Source organism: Melospiza melodia, chromosome Z (assembly GCF_035770615.1).
Source record: "Melospiza melodia melodia isolate bMelMel2 chromosome Z, bMelMel2.pri, whole genome shotgun sequence".
Taxonomy (NCBI): Eukaryota; Metazoa; Chordata; class Aves; order Passeriformes; family Passerellidae; genus Melospiza; species Melospiza melodia.
In genome coordinates, this window is record NC_086226.1 from 327,888 (window position 1) to 344,588 (window position 16,701).

At 47.6% G+C, this 16,701-nt stretch overlaps 2 protein-coding genes across 3 annotated transcripts; both read right to left on the reverse strand.

Annotated features, from left to right (window-relative positions):
- Window positions 1-3,927: 3,927 nt before the first annotated feature.
- LOC134431916 (gastrin-releasing peptide-like) lies at window positions 3,928-8,448 on the reverse strand. Its single transcript, XM_063180203.1, has 3 exons — window positions 8,307-8,448; window positions 7,494-7,744; window positions 3,928-4,138 (listed from the first exon to the last, which is right to left on the reverse strand). Exons 1-3 carry the CDS (start codon window positions 8,446-8,448, stop codon window positions 4,085-4,087), a joined length of 447 nt encoding a protein of 148 aa, XP_063036273.1. The 3' UTR covers window positions 3,928-4,084.
- Window positions 8,449-12,677: 4,229 nt separating this feature from the next.
- On the reverse strand, window positions 12,678-16,583 carry LOC134431845 (signal peptidase complex catalytic subunit SEC11C). 2 transcript variants are annotated; one of them, XM_063180062.1, is made up of 6 exons: window positions 16,487-16,583; window positions 15,691-15,800; window positions 15,115-15,264; window positions 13,857-13,976; window positions 13,263-13,320; window positions 12,678-12,859 (listed from the first exon to the last, which is right to left on the reverse strand). In XM_063180062.1, the coding sequence occupies exons 1-6, from the start codon at window positions 16,526-16,528 to the stop codon at window positions 12,806-12,808; spliced, it is 534 nt and encodes a 177-aa protein (XP_063036132.1). In that variant the 5' UTR covers window positions 16,529-16,583; the 3' UTR covers window positions 12,678-12,805. The 2 variants fall into 2 exon arrangements, with proteins under 2 accessions (XP_063036132.1, XP_063036133.1); XM_063180063.1 differs by having other exon boundaries at window positions 16,491-16,546.
- Window positions 16,584-16,701: the final 118 nt, after the last annotated feature.

Here is a 16,701-nt window from a genome sequence, read left to right on the forward strand (position 1 = left end):
GACTGTCCTGCTGCGCTCTGGACCTGACAGTTCTACTGTGTGTGCATTTGTGGTGGTGCCCACCCTTCCCTGCACACGTCTCTTTGCTTCCTTGGCACACAGAGGAAGCGCTGCCAGGAAAAGAACTGCCGTTGCTGTCAGGACAAGGCAGGTATTTTGCTAACTTCTAGTAAAGACACCTGAAGGAGAACAAAAATTGGATTGCTTCAGTTTTTAGGTCTTATTCTAGTGGTCCTTTCACAGGCAAGCTTTGCTTGCATCACCAGTTGCAAGAAGACATGGCATTTTTGGTGGCTGCAAGAGAAGAATTTCTCTTGGTGTGCTTGAGAAGTGCCTGCATAGCCTGGTTTGTGTCAGCAGGAGACACACACTAATGAGTGACTGCACAGGCTCTGCACACTCTTCCTTCTCAGGGCAGGAACAATCTCACTTGTCATTACTTGGCTACAGGCCAGCTGTGGCTCTGAAGCTGGAAACCCTCCTGCAGGTAAGCACATTAAATTGCTGCCCTAAAGTTCTCACCTGTCCTTATTGCTCATGGTTAATAAGCAACTCCCCAAGATTGCAATAGTGCTTTCCCATATTTTGGCACTACTACCCTCCCTTTCTCTTACCTATAGTTCTTCTGTATCCTGTAAAGCCGCTGGAAAGAAGCCCTCTAATTCCTGATCGGCTGTCAGCAGCGCTGATGCTTGGTTACTTGAGATAGTCAGAGACTGGCAGTAGATAAAACCACAATGACAGGGCAGCAGAAGGAGCAGCTGAAGATACCTGCTCACTTTTAATAAGGTCCTGATTCAGCACCTGCAAACAAATAAAGATTATGGCAAGATACGGTGGTTGTTCTTTTATTGGCATATTAAACCAGTCTTACACCTTGTACAGGTGAACCCTGTAAGTGGATCGACTTGGTCCATGTCTCTCAAGGAAAGCTGGGAGTTTATTGCTAAAATGAATATTTTACCAGCTACACAGAAGTGGGCAAATAAAGAGACAGAGGCATATGCAAACGCATCTTTCTTCTAGCCTGTCTAGTTTTCTGTGTTCCTACACTTTCTTTCAAATTGTCCCATTCCATTTTAAAAGCCCATTTGTTCATTTTGTTGTAAATATCTTCTCCTCCTTAATTGGGTGCTGAGTCTAATAATCCTGCCTCGGCTTGTTAACTGTACAATACCAGTCAGAGTTAATGACCCATTAGCGATTAATTCCTTAAACAGCATCTAATTGCTCACTGTAAAACCTTTTCTTAAAACTGGATTAAATCATCTAGATCCTTAACCACTTCTTTACTCTAACTTTGCTAAGGCTATTAGCATGGCCTTCTGAGTGGTCTGTTTCTTCTTTTGCTTAAACTGTATTAGCAACATAGTATTTTTAGTGTCCATACTTGACTTCTTTTCAACATCTGAAGGTGGAATAAGGAAGAATAACACAGAAAAAAGACTACCAGAGAATGAGTAATTATGAAGAAAATGCCATGATGGAATTTGTTCTCAAGAGTGTATTCTGGTCTCCCTTCCTTCTCTCTATCCCTGCTCAAAATCCTACCCATGTTCAAGAAAACCAGCAGATACCTGAGCTCTTTAATTTTGACTTGAGGTTCAGCTCATTGGCTTCCCGGCGGAGCAGGACTGTCTCTGTGCGCAGGAGGGACCCTCAGTCTCTGCGGGGTGGCTCGGAAGCTGTCATTCCCTCCGGAGCAGCAGGCTGGCTGCCGTGTGTGCTGCTGCCAGTGGAGCTCACAGCCCCTGTGACATGAAAACACACGTTGCTCAGCCATAGTTTGAATTTCTGGTAGTAGCTGCTGGCGTTGAGGGCAATACTGTTGCCTTCCTCTGCACAGAGAGTTGAACGATCTTGTTTCCATCTGCCCTGGCTATATCTGACAGGCATTTCAATTATGGACATTCAGTTTCTTACTATTGCAACATCTCAAGTAGCAGCTCTAAGCTCCTGGTTTCCTTTCCTCATCTCTAGGGACGCACTATGAACAGGCATTAATTCAAGTGCGTTCCCTTCAGCTACAGTGTTTTAGCTTCTCTCTTCTATGCAGGCAGCCGTCCTCCTTTGTCGCTGCTATAAACCTTGGGACTTCCCTCAGTAGTTTGTCAGCCACAGTGTACCCACCCGCAAAATTCTAGCATTGGAGAAAATAGTGGAACAAAAGAAAACCAAAAAACCCCAAACAAACAATGAAACAAAAACCCCCAAACAAACAAAAATCTAAAACTCCAAACAAACAACACCCCCCACAAAACAAACAAACAAACAAACAAAACTAAACCAAAAAAAAAAAAAACCAACAACCAACCAACAAAAAAAACCCAAAACCAAAAAACCACAAAACCACAAAAAAAACTACAAAAAAAAAGTGAAACCAAAAGCTCGTTGGACCAGGACGCTGACATTACCAGTCTCTCTAGTAAAATCAATACTCTGTCTCCTCTCTGAGCATCTCTGTGTTCTGCCAAGGCCTTATGTCAAAACTGGCTGACATTTGGCAGTCATCCCTCTGTCATATGACACTTCTGCCCCATAACGATTGGGATTGCGGAGCCGGGCATTGTGGTGCGACTGAGATACGGCAAACAGCCGCAGCCACGGGGCTCACCTGGCACCGGAGCGCACCGGGACACCCTGCAAGGCCGGGGCTCAGCCGGTCCCGGGCTCCCCGGAGCGCTCCCCTCACGGCCGGCGCTCGGCCGGCGTCACGGCACAGCCGGTCCCGGGCTCCCCGGAGCGCTCCCCTCATGGCCGGGTCTCGGCGGGTGTCAGGGCACAGCCGGTGTCAGGGCACAGCCGGTGTCAGGGCACAGCCGGTCCCGGGGCTCCCCAGAGCACTCCCCTCATGGCCGGCGCTCAGCCGGTCCCGGGGCTCAGACGGTCTTGGGCTCACCGGAGCGCTCCCCTCACGGCCGGCGCTCAGCCGGTCTCAGGGCACAGCCGGTCCCAGGCTCACCGGAGCGCTCCCCTCATGGCCGGGGCTCAGCCGGTCTCAGGGCACAGCCGGTCCCAGGCTCCCCGGAGCGCTCCCCTCATGGCCGAGCCTCAGCTGGTCCCAGGCTCCCCTCACGGCCGAGCCTCAGCCGGTCCCGGGGCTCTGCCCGTCTCAGGCTCACCGGAGCGTTCTCCTCACGGCCGGGGCTCGGCCGGCATCAGGCTCACCGGAGCGCTCCCCTCACGGCCGGGGCTCGGCCGGCATCAGGCTTAGCCGGTCCCGGGGCACAGCCGGTCTCGGGCTCCCCGGAGCGCTCCCCTCACGGCCGGGCAGAGGGCGCCCTCTGGCGGACGCGGCGGGAGCAGGCGGTCGGGCCCGTCCCGGGCCGGGTTCCGTCCCGGGCACGGCGGAGCTGCCGCAGCGGGCCGGGGCACACACCGGGCACGGCGTCACCTCCCGGGAACACACTGGGCACGGCGGAGCTGCCGCAGCGGGCCGGGGCACACACCGGGCACGGCGTCACCTCCCGGGCACACACCGGGCACGGCGGAGCTGCCGCAGCGGGCCGGGGCACACACCGGGCACGGCGGAGCTGCCGCAGCGGGCCGGGGCACACACCGGGCACGGCGTCACCCCCCGGGCACACACCGGGCACGGGGGCTCCCGGCAGAGCGGCTCAAAGTACAACACGCGCGCTGGCCCGGGGAAGGCGGTGGCCTTTGCTACTGGCTTTTACACAGCGAATTTCGCTGCTTAACTCAAATAAAAGCTGCTTAACTCAAATAAAATTCGTCTTTTTCTTGGTACTATTTATTGCGAATGCTGCAATGTCATGTAGTTTCAAACTAAGAGATGAAATGATTCGATAGGTAAGTCACATAATTAATTGGAAGACCCTTCCGTAACAATTATATATGTATATATATCAAAGCCATTCAAATGAGAAAATGCAACCTTGAAAATGAAGTAGAGGATTTAGTCCTTGCTGAACCATACAAGAATATGTGTATTTAAGTACTTTACACAAAGGAATTCTTGTGTACAGAAAAGTGACCGTGTTGATTATCTGATACAATCAAGTGCTTGTGAAATATAGTCTCTTACAGAAAGTATTAAATTTCTTCATGATTTAGCGATCTTCTTTCAGCTTGGAGTGCTCTCTTTCATATTCACAACTTGAAGCAGATAGTCCATCATCTAAAAAAAAGGAAAATATATTAGTTATAGACCAGTCCTGGAAAAAGTAATTCACTAAGATAATAAACCTTCTATAAGTTAATAAACCTAATAGATAACTGCTCTGTGCATTCACATAACAAACATATTCCTAATAATCTTTCTGAAACAGACCCCATTTGTCTTGGTTAGTGTAATAACCAACTGCCAAAGTAGGAGGAAAGTCATTCTCCCAGATAATTCTGTGTGCCATCTCATTTATATCCTGTCTCATTAGTGTGAAAAAGCCAACTAATAGAAACAATTTAAAGTTTATTTTCCAACTTACTTTTGCACTTAGTCCATCTTGCAGGAGAGATTTGCCTCCCCTTTAACTACATTAACTGTAATTTATTCACAGAATAAAGAGCAGGCAAGGCATTTACTGAAAATAAAATAACACAGGTGCACCACCCTAAGTCAAACCCCAAGAAGTATTGGGCTCACCTCTTCCATTTTCTGACTATTTGTGTGTTACAGCTATTTCCCTCCTCTGAGTGAGTCCTTTAGAAATAATTCTTTTATTCTTAAGAAATGTGCAGCCCAGTGTGAGCATCAGTGGTGATGCACTGGATGATTTGGGCTAATAAGAGAGACCCTGAGGTGAGTTACCTGAGGTACTCATCTGTGTTTACTTCTAGCTTTGGGGCTTCCTGATCCTAAATTTAAAATTCAAGCTTTACATTAAATCAGGTAAATGTGAAAGCATCCATGAAGCAAAGTTGTTGGAGTCAGTTTGTTGCAGCACGGGCAGCGTTTGCCGTGTGCAGCAGGAGGAGCACAGGGCTGCAGGCAGGGCAGGCTCCTCGCGGCTGGCATCTCTCATGGTCAGCGCAGGGGAACTGCAGCCCTCGGAGGGCACGTGCTCCTGGCACAGACATTCCAGAAGCTGGCAGCAGGGCTCATCATTTACCTGCTTTGGTCACATTTAGTGTCTCAGTCCAACAGGCCACTGCACAGGGAACAGTAACCTGCTGCAAATCTGCTATCTGGTTCCTCTGAGAAAATTTTTCTGTTCCAAACTCACATGAAATATGCCTGGAAAAGTATTTCATGCCGAGGACAAATTTTCTGGACATGCTGTGCCATCATCCTCAGCTTCCTGTAGCTGGCAATCCTCTCCCGTGCGTGGACACCTTCCACAGCTGGGGTCCAGCAGCACCTTACCCCAATGTGTTACCTAACCAAAGTCTGTGCACATGAAACCCCTCATGGCCTGACAAATCTACACAAAACTGGCCCAAAGGCCAGTTACGTGTTTGTACCACTATGCACACTACAGGGAATGTCCCATTCCCTATATCAGAGATCCACCTTTATAAATAAGGCCTCTTTTGTCCAAAATAACTTTAAAATGAAAAATAATTTTAATTATTTAAATGTTTAGGAAACTATCGCGGCCCTCAAAAGAGTAAAGCATATTCCTTTTGATCTTCATGTTTTCTTCATCTAGAAGGAAGATCTCAGAAATACCTTAAATTTCAGGTGCTTTCTTGAAGCCAAGGGGAAAACAGGACATCATATCCTGTCTAGGCTGTGTATCATCAGATGGTCGTGTCCAACAACATGAAAGCACAGTTACAGATCCTTTCATTAGATTTCACTTCAGGGTGGAGACAAAGAAACTGTTGAATGATGGGCATCAAAGGTTCTATGGCCAAATGAACTTGCAGAGGTTCTGCAAGTTGTCCTCTATCTTAGTCACAGGAAAAATATGAGCTGGTTTCTAATAATCCTTGCAGAAATCTGGACGCTTAAGGCAATAACCTGATTACTCCATAAGGATGTCCGATGTCTGACCACAGAAATGTGGATGTTAATTTACGGTGGAAGTACACACATATGGGTATGATTCAACTTATCGGAGGCAACTTCCGAGCAGGATTTATTGACAGATACTTTTAGAAGTCAGAACATTTCCCTCTTTACATTAAATAATGGAATTTGTTCATTTAATTTGATTACAAAGCTGCACACTGCAGAACCAAAGATGGAATAAATAGTTTTGCTTTTAGATAGTATTAATAACCAGTTACTATGATGCATCACTATCACAGAGCTACAGCCAGAAAGAAACCTGTGGGCAGCATTCATATCGCTGTGTGAGAGACTTAAATCATAGCTTAATTTAAAGGGTGCATTTTTGCCCACATTCAAATAAAAGCCTAAGTAGTCACTGATTTGATTGCACCAGGATTTCAGGAGGGAAACAAGGCTGAAGTTAGCCCAGGAATATTAATGACATCATATTGCAGTAGAATACGGGAAGGAAAAATTCTTCCCATTGATATCTTTAAGAGGATGTATTAATCTTTTTATTCCATTTCATGGTCACCCAAAAGAATTCTGAAGCTTTATCACCATGACTGTGGCTGAGGTATTATAAGGAAAGGAATTTTCTTGTGGATCCTGTGATTTACATTAGACCCCAACTACTTTCTGTAAAACCTCACTGTTATCCTTCCCAGTGTATTTTATAGGATTTCCTATAAAACCTCACTGTTATCCTTCCCAGTGTATTTTACAGGATTTCCCAAAACAATAGGGATTAATCTGTTCCAAAACCTTGTTGTCTTGTGCAACAGCACTAGGAAGCACATCAGCTTCAGGGATGAGGAGGGGCAGCTTATCAGTAACCCCAGATTCCTTTAGCAAACCCAGGAATGACCACAGCAATAGCCAGCCCCATGGGCTGGAGAAAAGGCAAAGGAAACAGGGACAATGCTGGGACCAGAAAACAATTCTGCAGCCCTGTGGCTTTACTTAGCTCAAGGCAGAACATCCTCAGTGTGATGGGCTTCCTCCTGCCCTCACACTTGCCTTTCACCCCAGCTTGGCTTTGCTGGGCAATATGTGCCGCTAATGTGAGAAAAGAAAGAAAAGAAAAAGAAAAAGAAAAAGAAAAAGAAAAAGAAAAAGAAAAAGAAAAAGAAAAAGAAAAAGAAAAAGAAAAAGAAAAAGAAAAAGAAAAAGAAAAAGAAAAAGAAAAAGAAAAAGAAAAAGAAAAAGAAAAAGAAAAAGAAAAAGAAAAAGAAAAAGAAAAAGAAAAAGAAAAAGGAAAAGAATGGCCCAACCAAGCAGCTGGAAGGGAACCCAGGCACTAAAATCTGCCGAATGCATGCGTGTTTGTGCCCACTAGCAAATGAAGTCACTGAAAATACAATCGGTGAGTGACAATCTGCAATCAAGAGAAGAGTCTTATTGTACTGAATGTCTAATACATGAGATGTGTTTCTGCTGCTTTTCTGAACAATCCACCAGTCAGAGGAAGCTGATATGATTCTTTAAACCAAAACCTGAACACATGGATTTTCTTTACAGGCTTTATCTTACTTACATGTTTCCAACTGCTATTGTCATCTGTCTCCCAGGTGTTCCTGGTGTACCAGGGGAGCACTCCCTTTGAAAAGTGACCACTTTTATTTTCATTCCTTTCCAGCAGCCTTAGCAAGTATTTTGAGATTTCTTCCCACCGCAGATACTCTTCCAGCTGCTTGATATTTTCAGGTAATGCTGAAAATGGTGTCTTGTTTTCTTCTTCAAAATCATAAGGAAAATCTCCAGTGCTTTTTTTCCCCATTAAATGTCCTGTAACAACAATTAAAGTAGCACAAAATTAACCAAAACGGGTAAAAATTTGATTGTTCAAACATCAGTGGGCCCGCTACTGACTGAGGGAAGGGGAGGGGAGGGGAGGGGAGGGAAGGGAAGGGAAGGGAAGGGAAGGGAAGGGAAGGGAAGGGAAGGGAAGGGAAGGGAAGGGAAGGGAAGGGAAGGGAAGGGAAGGGAAGGGAAGGGAAGGGAAGGGAAGGGAAGGGAAGGGAAGGGAAGGGAAGGGAAGGGAAGGGAAGGGAAGGGAAGAGAAGGGGGTAGATAGTTGTAGCACTACTGGGAGTGAAGATTTTGTCAATGTCATACGGTACTATTAATTTCTTCTGTCTCTTATACAAATTACATGGTCAGAGAAAACGTGGCTGAGAGAGGAGCAGCGATTACCAAGCGCTTTGTCTGGAGATAGAGAGAGGCTATTGGTCAGATTCGCCGGAATAAGAGCGGACGGAGAAGCTGAGGGTTAAGACTTACCCTGCCTCGGCACGGGACGCGGGAACCGCGCGTTCCGGTGCCTTTGCAGGAGTTGAACCGCACTTACCCACAGCCCAGTGGCTGCCGCGGGGGTAGATCTTGGTGAGCGCGGGGGTCCCGCCGGGCTGCAGGGGCGCCGCTCCGCCCCGCGCCGTCAGCAGCGCCAGCAGCGCCAGCAGCGGCAGCGCCGCGGGCCGCCCGCCGCGCATCCTGCCCCGCTCGGTGCCGCCCGTGCCGCCCGAGCCGCGCCGCGCTCCGGCTCCGCCAGGGCTCCGCGGCGCCGCCCGAGCCGCCCCCCATTTATCCGGGGCCGGCCCGCGCGGGCGAGCGGAGCGCCGCGCCTGGCGCCTCCTCACGGGGCCGCTCCCGCCCCGCGGGGGGAGCGAGGCGGTGCCGGTGCCCGCGGGGGGAGCGAGGCGGTGCCGGTGCCCGGGGGGGGAGCGAGGCGGTGCCGGTGCCGGGGGGAGCGAGGCGGTGCCGGTGCCCGCGGGGGGAGCGAGGCGGTGCCGGTGCCGGTGCCGGGGGGAGCGAGGCGGTGCCGGTGCCGCGGGGGGAGCGAGGCGGTGCCGGTGCCCGGGGGGGGAGCGAGGCGGTGCCGGTGCCGGGGACAGCGAGGCGGTGCCGGTGCCGGGGGCAGCGAGGCGGTCCCAGTGCCGGGGACAGCGAGGCGGTGCCGGTGCCGGTGCCAGTGCCGGCCCGGGGGGCCGCTCTCGCTCCCGCCTCCCTTCGCAACACGGGCGCGTCCCGCCAGTCCGCGCTCCCCGCTCCGCTCGCCGGCGCTGGGGGCGGCCCGGGCGCCTCGGGGCACCGGAGCTCCTCGGAGAGCGCACCCGGGAGCCGCAGGGGGCGACGCCACCGCCGCCCTGCGGGACCGCGCCGTGCGCGCTTCGGTCCGGCCGCACCTGGGGCAAAGGGCCTCCCTGTCCCTCGCTGGAACAAAGAGCTTGTCTTAACTCCCAGTTTCACCCAAGTGTCCTGTCACAAGTGACAGTAAAGTGGATGCGCATTTACAGGACTTTCTGCTTTCCCTGCACAGGGACCCTGTAAACTTTGAAGCCCTTGAGGCACCTGGAACTGGCCAGCTTTGTAGTAAATGTATGAAAAGAATTCCAGCCTGAAGAGGCAGCGCAGGGAAAAGACAGAGACAGTACATCCCTGGAAAGGCCCTGAAGTGGAACACTTACAGTGGTTTCACTGGAGTGAAGGTGGGTGAGCAACGATAAGACATGAAGCCCTGATGTGCTGTTTGTCACCCAGGAGAACAGCAGGGACAGGATGAAGCCACGTGTAATGTGATGATTTTGCTGTCTAGAGAACTGTGTCAGGAACTGGGATACACAGAGAGCAGAGCTGACTGAAAGGAACTTGCCAGCTCCTCCAGCTAGCCCCACACGACTGGAACTGAACTATCCCTACTGGAAACACACACGGATGTGAATTTACATAATTTCCAGGCAAACTCTTGTACAATTCCTTCTGAAGTAAATCCTGTATCCTGCTGTATTGAGCCAAATTGTCCCCTTGTTTAGTCACAGTTTGTTTAGTCTTCTTTTACTGATTAATGTGATTCATTCTTTTCTTTTGGTTATTAATTATGCATTCCTGCTTAATTCACAACAGTATTCTCACGCCTCAAGTTGCACTGTGCAGTACAGCGACCGACATGTGCTCTGTGCTGAGTGACAGCTGATCAAATAAAATATTGCCATCCAGAGAAACTTCTAATTGTTTGGAGCAATTAAGGCAGGAAATTGAAAAATTCAGGAAATTGTCCATTTTCAGAAAACAAAACCAAAGCCAACCAAACATGAATTCTTACTCAGTCCCAAATCTCTTGTACTGAAAATACTACGCAAACAAATGAACCTTTCTCATACGCTGTATATGTACTATTATTATTGCCTTTATTATTTATTTACTTGTTCATTAGGATTTATTCTAATTCTTAATTGATTACCCTTCTAAGGAAAATAGTAACTTGATTGTATAGGGAAATATTATTCTGGACCCCCCACAACAGAAAAGGAACCAGGTACAACCAAAGGATGTTATGAACTGTGAGTGACTCAACTCACTCAAAACAGTATTTCTCTTTAAGAAGCCTGATAACATCAATTTGTGTTTAAATATCAAGGAACAGCTCTCTGTTTTAAAATACCCTTCACCTTTTCATATATCCCATGGCAAAGCAAGATGTTGCTGTGCTTCTTCATGGCAGGAAAACATTCATGGTTTTTAAATGCTATTACCACGATAACACTTTAATCCGCTTCCTTTACATTTCAGACAAGCATCATTGTTCTATCAGCAAGGCGTGTTTGCTGGCTATAAAAAGGGACAATATCAGGATGGTGTGCCTTTCTTTCATCATTGTCTTTGTAGGGGTGCTGGCGTTACACGCAGCCAGGATGTGTGCACAGAACAAACACTGGTGGAAGCCTGCCTCCAACGCAATAACAGGCGCGATCACCGAGGAATACTCTGTAAATGTTGAAGATGCTGAATAGACTAATCTCCAGCATTTCCAACCTGCACTCAGGGCAGGTGCTCTGCAAATAACCTCACCATCGACTCGGTGCAGCAACAGCTCCCCGAAGAACTGAAGACATTTCTCAGAAAAGAGCTCCGCAACTTTACAGAGGCTGAATAATATGAAATAATAACATTAATTTAATAAGGCCCAGTGTAAGGTAGTTGACACTGTTTGTGCTGCACTTTGGGAAGCCCAGGACAGCTGAAGCTAAAGCCCAGTGATTGCTCACTGCACACTGAACTTGTGCCAGGCTGCTGTGGCAGCCACAAGTTTGGGTTTATGGTTTCTGCAGTGGAGGGGTTCCATAATTGGAGAATTCAAATGCGAAGCATTTATGGACATGCCTGTGGACCAGAGCAGCCTACAGGGACCATGCAGCCCGACAGTCTGAGCCCTTCCAGGCAGCCCCGAAGCTCAAGGCGCTGTCCAAGTGCTCCTGGAATGCTGAGCCTGGGGCACCCACCCTCTCCCACTGTTCCAGGTCTGAGCACCCTCTCAGAATGGAAATGCTTCCTGACCCTCACTCTGATCCCCCGGGCACGGCTCTGAGCCACTCCTGTGGCTAGATCCCACTGTCACATTGGCCAGCTGCAAAATGTCCAACTGCACTCTCCAAGTCAGAGCTGACTCTGCTCGCATTGGGGTAGGTGGACAGCATAAATCTGGATTTCAGCAACACCAAGAGAAAGAAAAAAATCTTATTCCACATACACTGTCTCCAAAAAACACATTATTTTTTCTTAACTGGGATGATACACTTCCAGGAAGACTGCATTAACGACCCCGACATTATTCTGCCATGCCATTTATTATACTCAATTTTATTTCTATATAATTTGACACAAAATAAGTAATTTTTATAATACAGTTGGACATGAAAACCGCTTAGTAGGACACAAAAGAAGTAATATTACTTGGAGAAATTCAGCAGTTGTCTGCTGAGCATGAGCTGTTACAACAGAAAAGGTGTCATTATTGTATAGAGTATTTTTGCAGAGGTAAGGGATTACAGAAGAAACAGAACTCCAGAGGAAAAAAGCATCATGCTGTTCCTTATCAAAGGTACAAAAACAAAGCCAGCAAGGAAAACAAGTTTGCTTTGTTGAAGGTGCAACACTGACATTTGAAGATAAGAGAAAAATACCAAATTTCATAAAAGACAGTTATCAGGTAAGTTTTTAAATGAAAAATCAATTTTACGTTTAACACTATTTGGGTGTTATATGATAGGAGAGAATAATACATTCTCCAAACTGGCACAAGAGTTCTGGTTTCCCCGTCTTGGCAATACCCCTGAAGTGTACTACTGTGCTATTCATTCAGTAATTTACAAGTGTTATTAGAGCCCCAGAAAACCTTTTTGTTGGGTTAGTTGAAGAGCTAGAACACAAAAGGCAGATGGTCAACAGCCTGAGCGCTAGCAACACACACAGTCCCTAAAAATCAGGCCTCTAAAAACCAGGCCAACCTGGGCTTTTGTCCTCACCCCGGGAAGGAGCAGGTTTCAAATCCACGGAGAAAGCTCTGAGTCCCCACTGCTCAGCACCAAGGCAGAGTGGAATACCCCTCCTGGCTGTTTTTGGCAGCCACAACCAGCAAACTCAGGCATAAGTCTGACCAAACTCCTGGAACTTCCTACCTGTTCAGAGATTCTGTGTCCTTACAAGCACTGATGCAAACAGCATGTCATGTGGAGAAAAGAGGGCACTGACAGATTAAAAATAACCCCCAGGGCAAACAGGAGGGCAAAAGTGGGTTCAGATGCAGCACCAGTCAGTCAAACCCACTGTGGCAAGGCAGGAGAGCCCCTGCTGCTCCAGCCCCCTAAACCAGTGCCAGGCTAGCTGAGAGCAGTCTGCAGAGGGTGGTAAATACATCATTTTTAATTAGCCAGCAGCCAACAGCTTCACTCATTAGGTGTCATTTATTTAGACAAGACAAAAGCTCGCACAGTTTTGTAACCGTATACAGAAATGAAACCATCTGAAATATATTAGTTTTCTCCCCCTGTGAATTTCCCCTTGTTCCCGTGTTTAGGATTCCCTCTTGAGCAGTACATATGCTCCCATCACTGCCAGGAGAGCATACTGCAAAGAAACACAGAACACAGACTCGTTACAATTCCTCTCCGCTGTGCTCTGAAAGCACAAACTGTTCACAAGGTGCCCTCTCACACATCACACTTTGCACAATTACAGAGCTCTGGTCCTACCAAATTGCAGGAAGATTTTAAAGTGATCAAATTCATCATAACCAGGCATCAAAACTGCATACACTTAACTAACAACATTCTAACAAATGACATGTTTCCAACTCCTTACAAACAACAAATTCTACTGCCCAACAGTAAGCAAGGAAACCCAGCTCATCCTACGTTAGGTACCAAACCACAGACACAAATTTATTAACATGTATGCTTAGAGGCAAGGTTCTTGTTGTGTCTACTTGTTATTTTAGCAATTCAAGCATTCAAAATGTCAGTATACATACCTTAAATTTTGGGTAGTCATTCATTATTATAGTTACCATTCCTACGTAGGGCAAAAACCTGTAATTGATAAAACAGGTGAAAGTAAAATTAACCCTCAAACATTACATGGAAGTATTTTAATGTTACTCATTCTGGAATATTTCAGTGCAATCCCATAATTTATGCCTAATGTGGATCTGAATAGGAAGTAAAAAAATTCATTACTTTTCCTTAATCAAAGTTATCTGAGAAAATCTGAAGAGACTTCAGCTCAACTGAAGGAGAAGGAGACAAAGTCAAAAGCCCAAGCCTTCCATAAAATTCCTGTGGAATGCCAAAACAATTTCTTAGTAATTCCCAGCAATCACAAGGAGAAGCTGGTTAATACTGTATTCTCAGGTGAGCTATTTGTTAAATGCCCCCTTTTTCCCCCCACACTCCACCTCCACATGAGTCTGAGGACTACAGGAAGCAACTTTTCCAGGTTTTCTTTTAAATTACAATTCTATCTTAGAAACTTCAAAAATATATCAGATCTGGTTTGTATCAACAGCAGAACGGATGTAAGAGCTAATTTTTCTCTTTAATTACAAAGTACATTTTGCTTTACTTACCCTCTTGCTCTTCCGACAACATCTTTCTTCTCTAACCAGTTCTGACCTTCTTTGTACAAGCCTCTATCATCAACTTCATTATTATCCCCTTTAGTCAGAAATTTGATGTTCCCATTTCCTCTAGAAGGCAATGAGGTGATAAACTAAATAGCACTTAATTTAAAAATCTCAATTAACATCTACAAAGTAAATGAGGATGAAAAGCACTACAAGATTAGATAACAATGTTTGCTCTCAGCCCTGCTTATTGAACAACCACCATTAAATCATTAACATTACAGACTTTGCTGACTTTATCTATCAACAGATATTAGCAAGAAACATTTTTTACAACACTCCTAGATTGTCAACTGATGTAAGCAATTACACAATGGGCACGGAAGGGACATTGTCCATCCAGGCACTAAACTTCCCCAGCAAAACCCTGTGTGTTTATCAGCATCTTCGACAGAACACTAATTCAAATAAAGTTCTGAAGTTTACAGTGTTCAAATTAATTTTGTTCATTAAGTACTAATTTCAAGAAATGAGGACTTGTCATAAAGACAATTTAGGTAATAAAAAAAATTAAACAGGCGGTTCTTGGAAATTTTAAAAAGCACGGAAGAACAGATTTTACTCAAGGAATGAACACCTTCAGTTCATGGAGCAAACAGGTCAGGGCTTGCCACCTGCAGCCTGGCTTTTCCCTGTGCAGGGCAGGGAGCGTGGAAGTGCTTTGGAGGGAGCAGTTGAGCAGGGCAGGGGTCTGCAATCCCGGCCACACCAAGCCCTCTCCCTGCTGCTGTTCAGCCGGAACTGCCACGGGCAGTGCGGCCGAGGGACACAGGAAAAACAAGGGTCTCCTCTTGTATCCTGAATCCAACTTGGAAAACTCCAGTCAGCAAAGCTCACACACCGTCAGGCTGCACCCCGACTGTGAATCTCCACCTTCCACGAAAAATCTGCTCTTCCAACCAAAATCCCAACTGCACCAGCAGCAGCACAGCAGCACATTCTGCTCCCATGCACATTCCTGCTGCCAGGACTCCCCCTGGGCACAGCTCCACCTGCTCCAGCCCTGAGGGAAAGGTCTCAGACCCTCACAAGGAGTGACACAGAACTGGGGACACAAGTGGATCACATCCTACAACTGAGCTTTGCCTCGCTGCTGATCCTCACGAGCCTCTCTCACACACTAAACCACAAACAAACCCACACCGAAAGCCATGGGCAAGGAAAGCAGCTTTACAAACAAAAAAACACCAAATTGCATTACTTTTCATGTACTTTGATAACTCTGTGAACTATTGGAATGTCTCTGCCTTCAACTTTAAAAACAACTATTTCACCAGCTCTGATTGGGTCATCATAGAAATTTGTTAGGAACAGCAGGTCTCCCCTGTGAAAAGCTGGCTCCATGCTGCCACTGCAAACAACAAGAAAGAGAGAGTTTGTTGGCATAAATGAAAGAAGCACCAGGAAATCAAAGAACATTTAATTCTTACAGATAAACCCACAATTTTAACAGAGATCTGCAGCCTCACCCATTCAGTAAGACTGACCTTTAACAGAAACCAAATCCCAGACAGCAATCTGCAGGGGTTTACCCACTGAGTGAAGGAACCTGGGTTTTAAAAGGTCTCACACATTTACTGCTCCTGCAAACCTCACTGGGAGCTGGGCCATGGCTACTGACACTGTGACCTTTGCCAGAGCCCAAACACAGCCAGAAGAAAGTGAGTGTTTGAATGGATGACATTTCAAATTCCAACTGCATCCAAGGGGAAGGGGGAGGAGACAATAGGCACAACAACACCTGGACTTGAAGCAGAAAGCCTTTCCATTGACTCACCTGAGCACCACAACAATGGGGCTCTCACTGCCAGTCACCACGATCAGCCCTTTCCAGATCATGAGGGCAGAGGACACAATCATAGCAAAATTTAAGACTTGGTAATATAGCTGTGTGAAACAAGAAAATTGGGTTTTAAAGGTCCTGTATTGTATTTAGAAGCACAACAACATAGAACTTTAACTCAAGCGCACCACAAATTCTAGGCTTTTATGGTAGAGTCCCATTCCAACACAAGCCTGGTAGCACAGGTTGCCGTGTCAGAATCCACCAAGCTGCAGCATAAGGCTGGAATCCTCTGCGCGCCTTAGTCTCGGCTTCATCCCCCCCTGAGTGTCAGTGACAGCCGCAGACACTCTCTGAGGAAGGCTCACAATGCCGGGACGCGACCTGGCAAACGCTGGGAGCCCGCTGGGTCGCACGGCCCTGCCTCCCTCCCTCCCTCCCCAGCGCGGAGCTGCCCCAGAGGGACACTGCGAGCGACACCGGGCACAGGCAGAGGCTGCCCTTCTGAGAGCGACTTTTGTTTAAAAAGAGCGGCTGGAGGAGACGGGGGACGACAAAAGATCATTTCCTGCAACTGTCATACTGAAACTTCTTCTCTAGAAAATCACAGATTTGACTTTCTGCCCCCAAATGCTGCTGCCCGCCAGCCCTTCCAGCACCGGAGGCGCTTTAACCACACTCCTTCATTTTCCGTTCCTTTCCTGGGCAGCACAGGGGGACAGCGGTGGGAAGGACCCTGTCAGCTGCCGTTTGCGAAGGGCCGCTCCCGGTGCGGCTGAGGGCCCGGTACCTGCCGCTTGTTCATGCGCCGCAGGTCCCCGAACAGATCCATGGCGGCCCCGCCGCGGCTCCCGCGCTCCGGGCCCGCACCGCCCGCGCCCCGCGCAGCGCCGGCGATGGCAGCGGCACCCGCGCTGCTCTCTGGGATCTGTAGTCCCCTTTCTCTCCCGCCTTGCTGATGCACAGGGAGCATCCGCCGCCAGGTGAACCATAACTCCCAGACAC

Excerpts from the sequence above, each read along its gene's own strand:
- LOC134431916 (XM_063180203.1), bottom strand. The coding sequence starts at position 8,448 with ATGCGCGGCGGGCGGCCCGCGGCGCTGCCGCTGCTGGCGCTGCTGGCG. Across the intron at positions 7,745-8,306 it reads CGGCAGCCACTGGGCTGTGG|GACATTTAATGGGGAAAAAA; the intron begins GTAAGTGCGGTT and ends TTGTTGTTACAG. Across the intron at positions 4,139-7,493 it reads ACAATAGCAGTTGGAAACAT|ATGATGGACTATCTGCTTCA; the intron begins GTAAGTAAGATA and ends CCTTTTTTTTAG.
- LOC134431845 (XM_063180062.1), bottom strand. The coding sequence starts at position 16,528 with ATGGATCTGTTCGGGGACCTGCGGCGCATGAACAAGCGGCAG. Across the intron at positions 15,801-16,486 it reads GGCGCATGAACAAGCGGCAG|CTATATTACCAAGTCTTAAA; the intron begins GTACCGGGCCCT and ends TGTTTCACACAG. Across the intron at positions 13,321-13,856 it reads GTTGTCGGAAGAGCAAGAGG|GTTTTTGCCCTACGTAGGAA; the intron begins GTAAGTAAAGCA and ends TATCAATTACAG.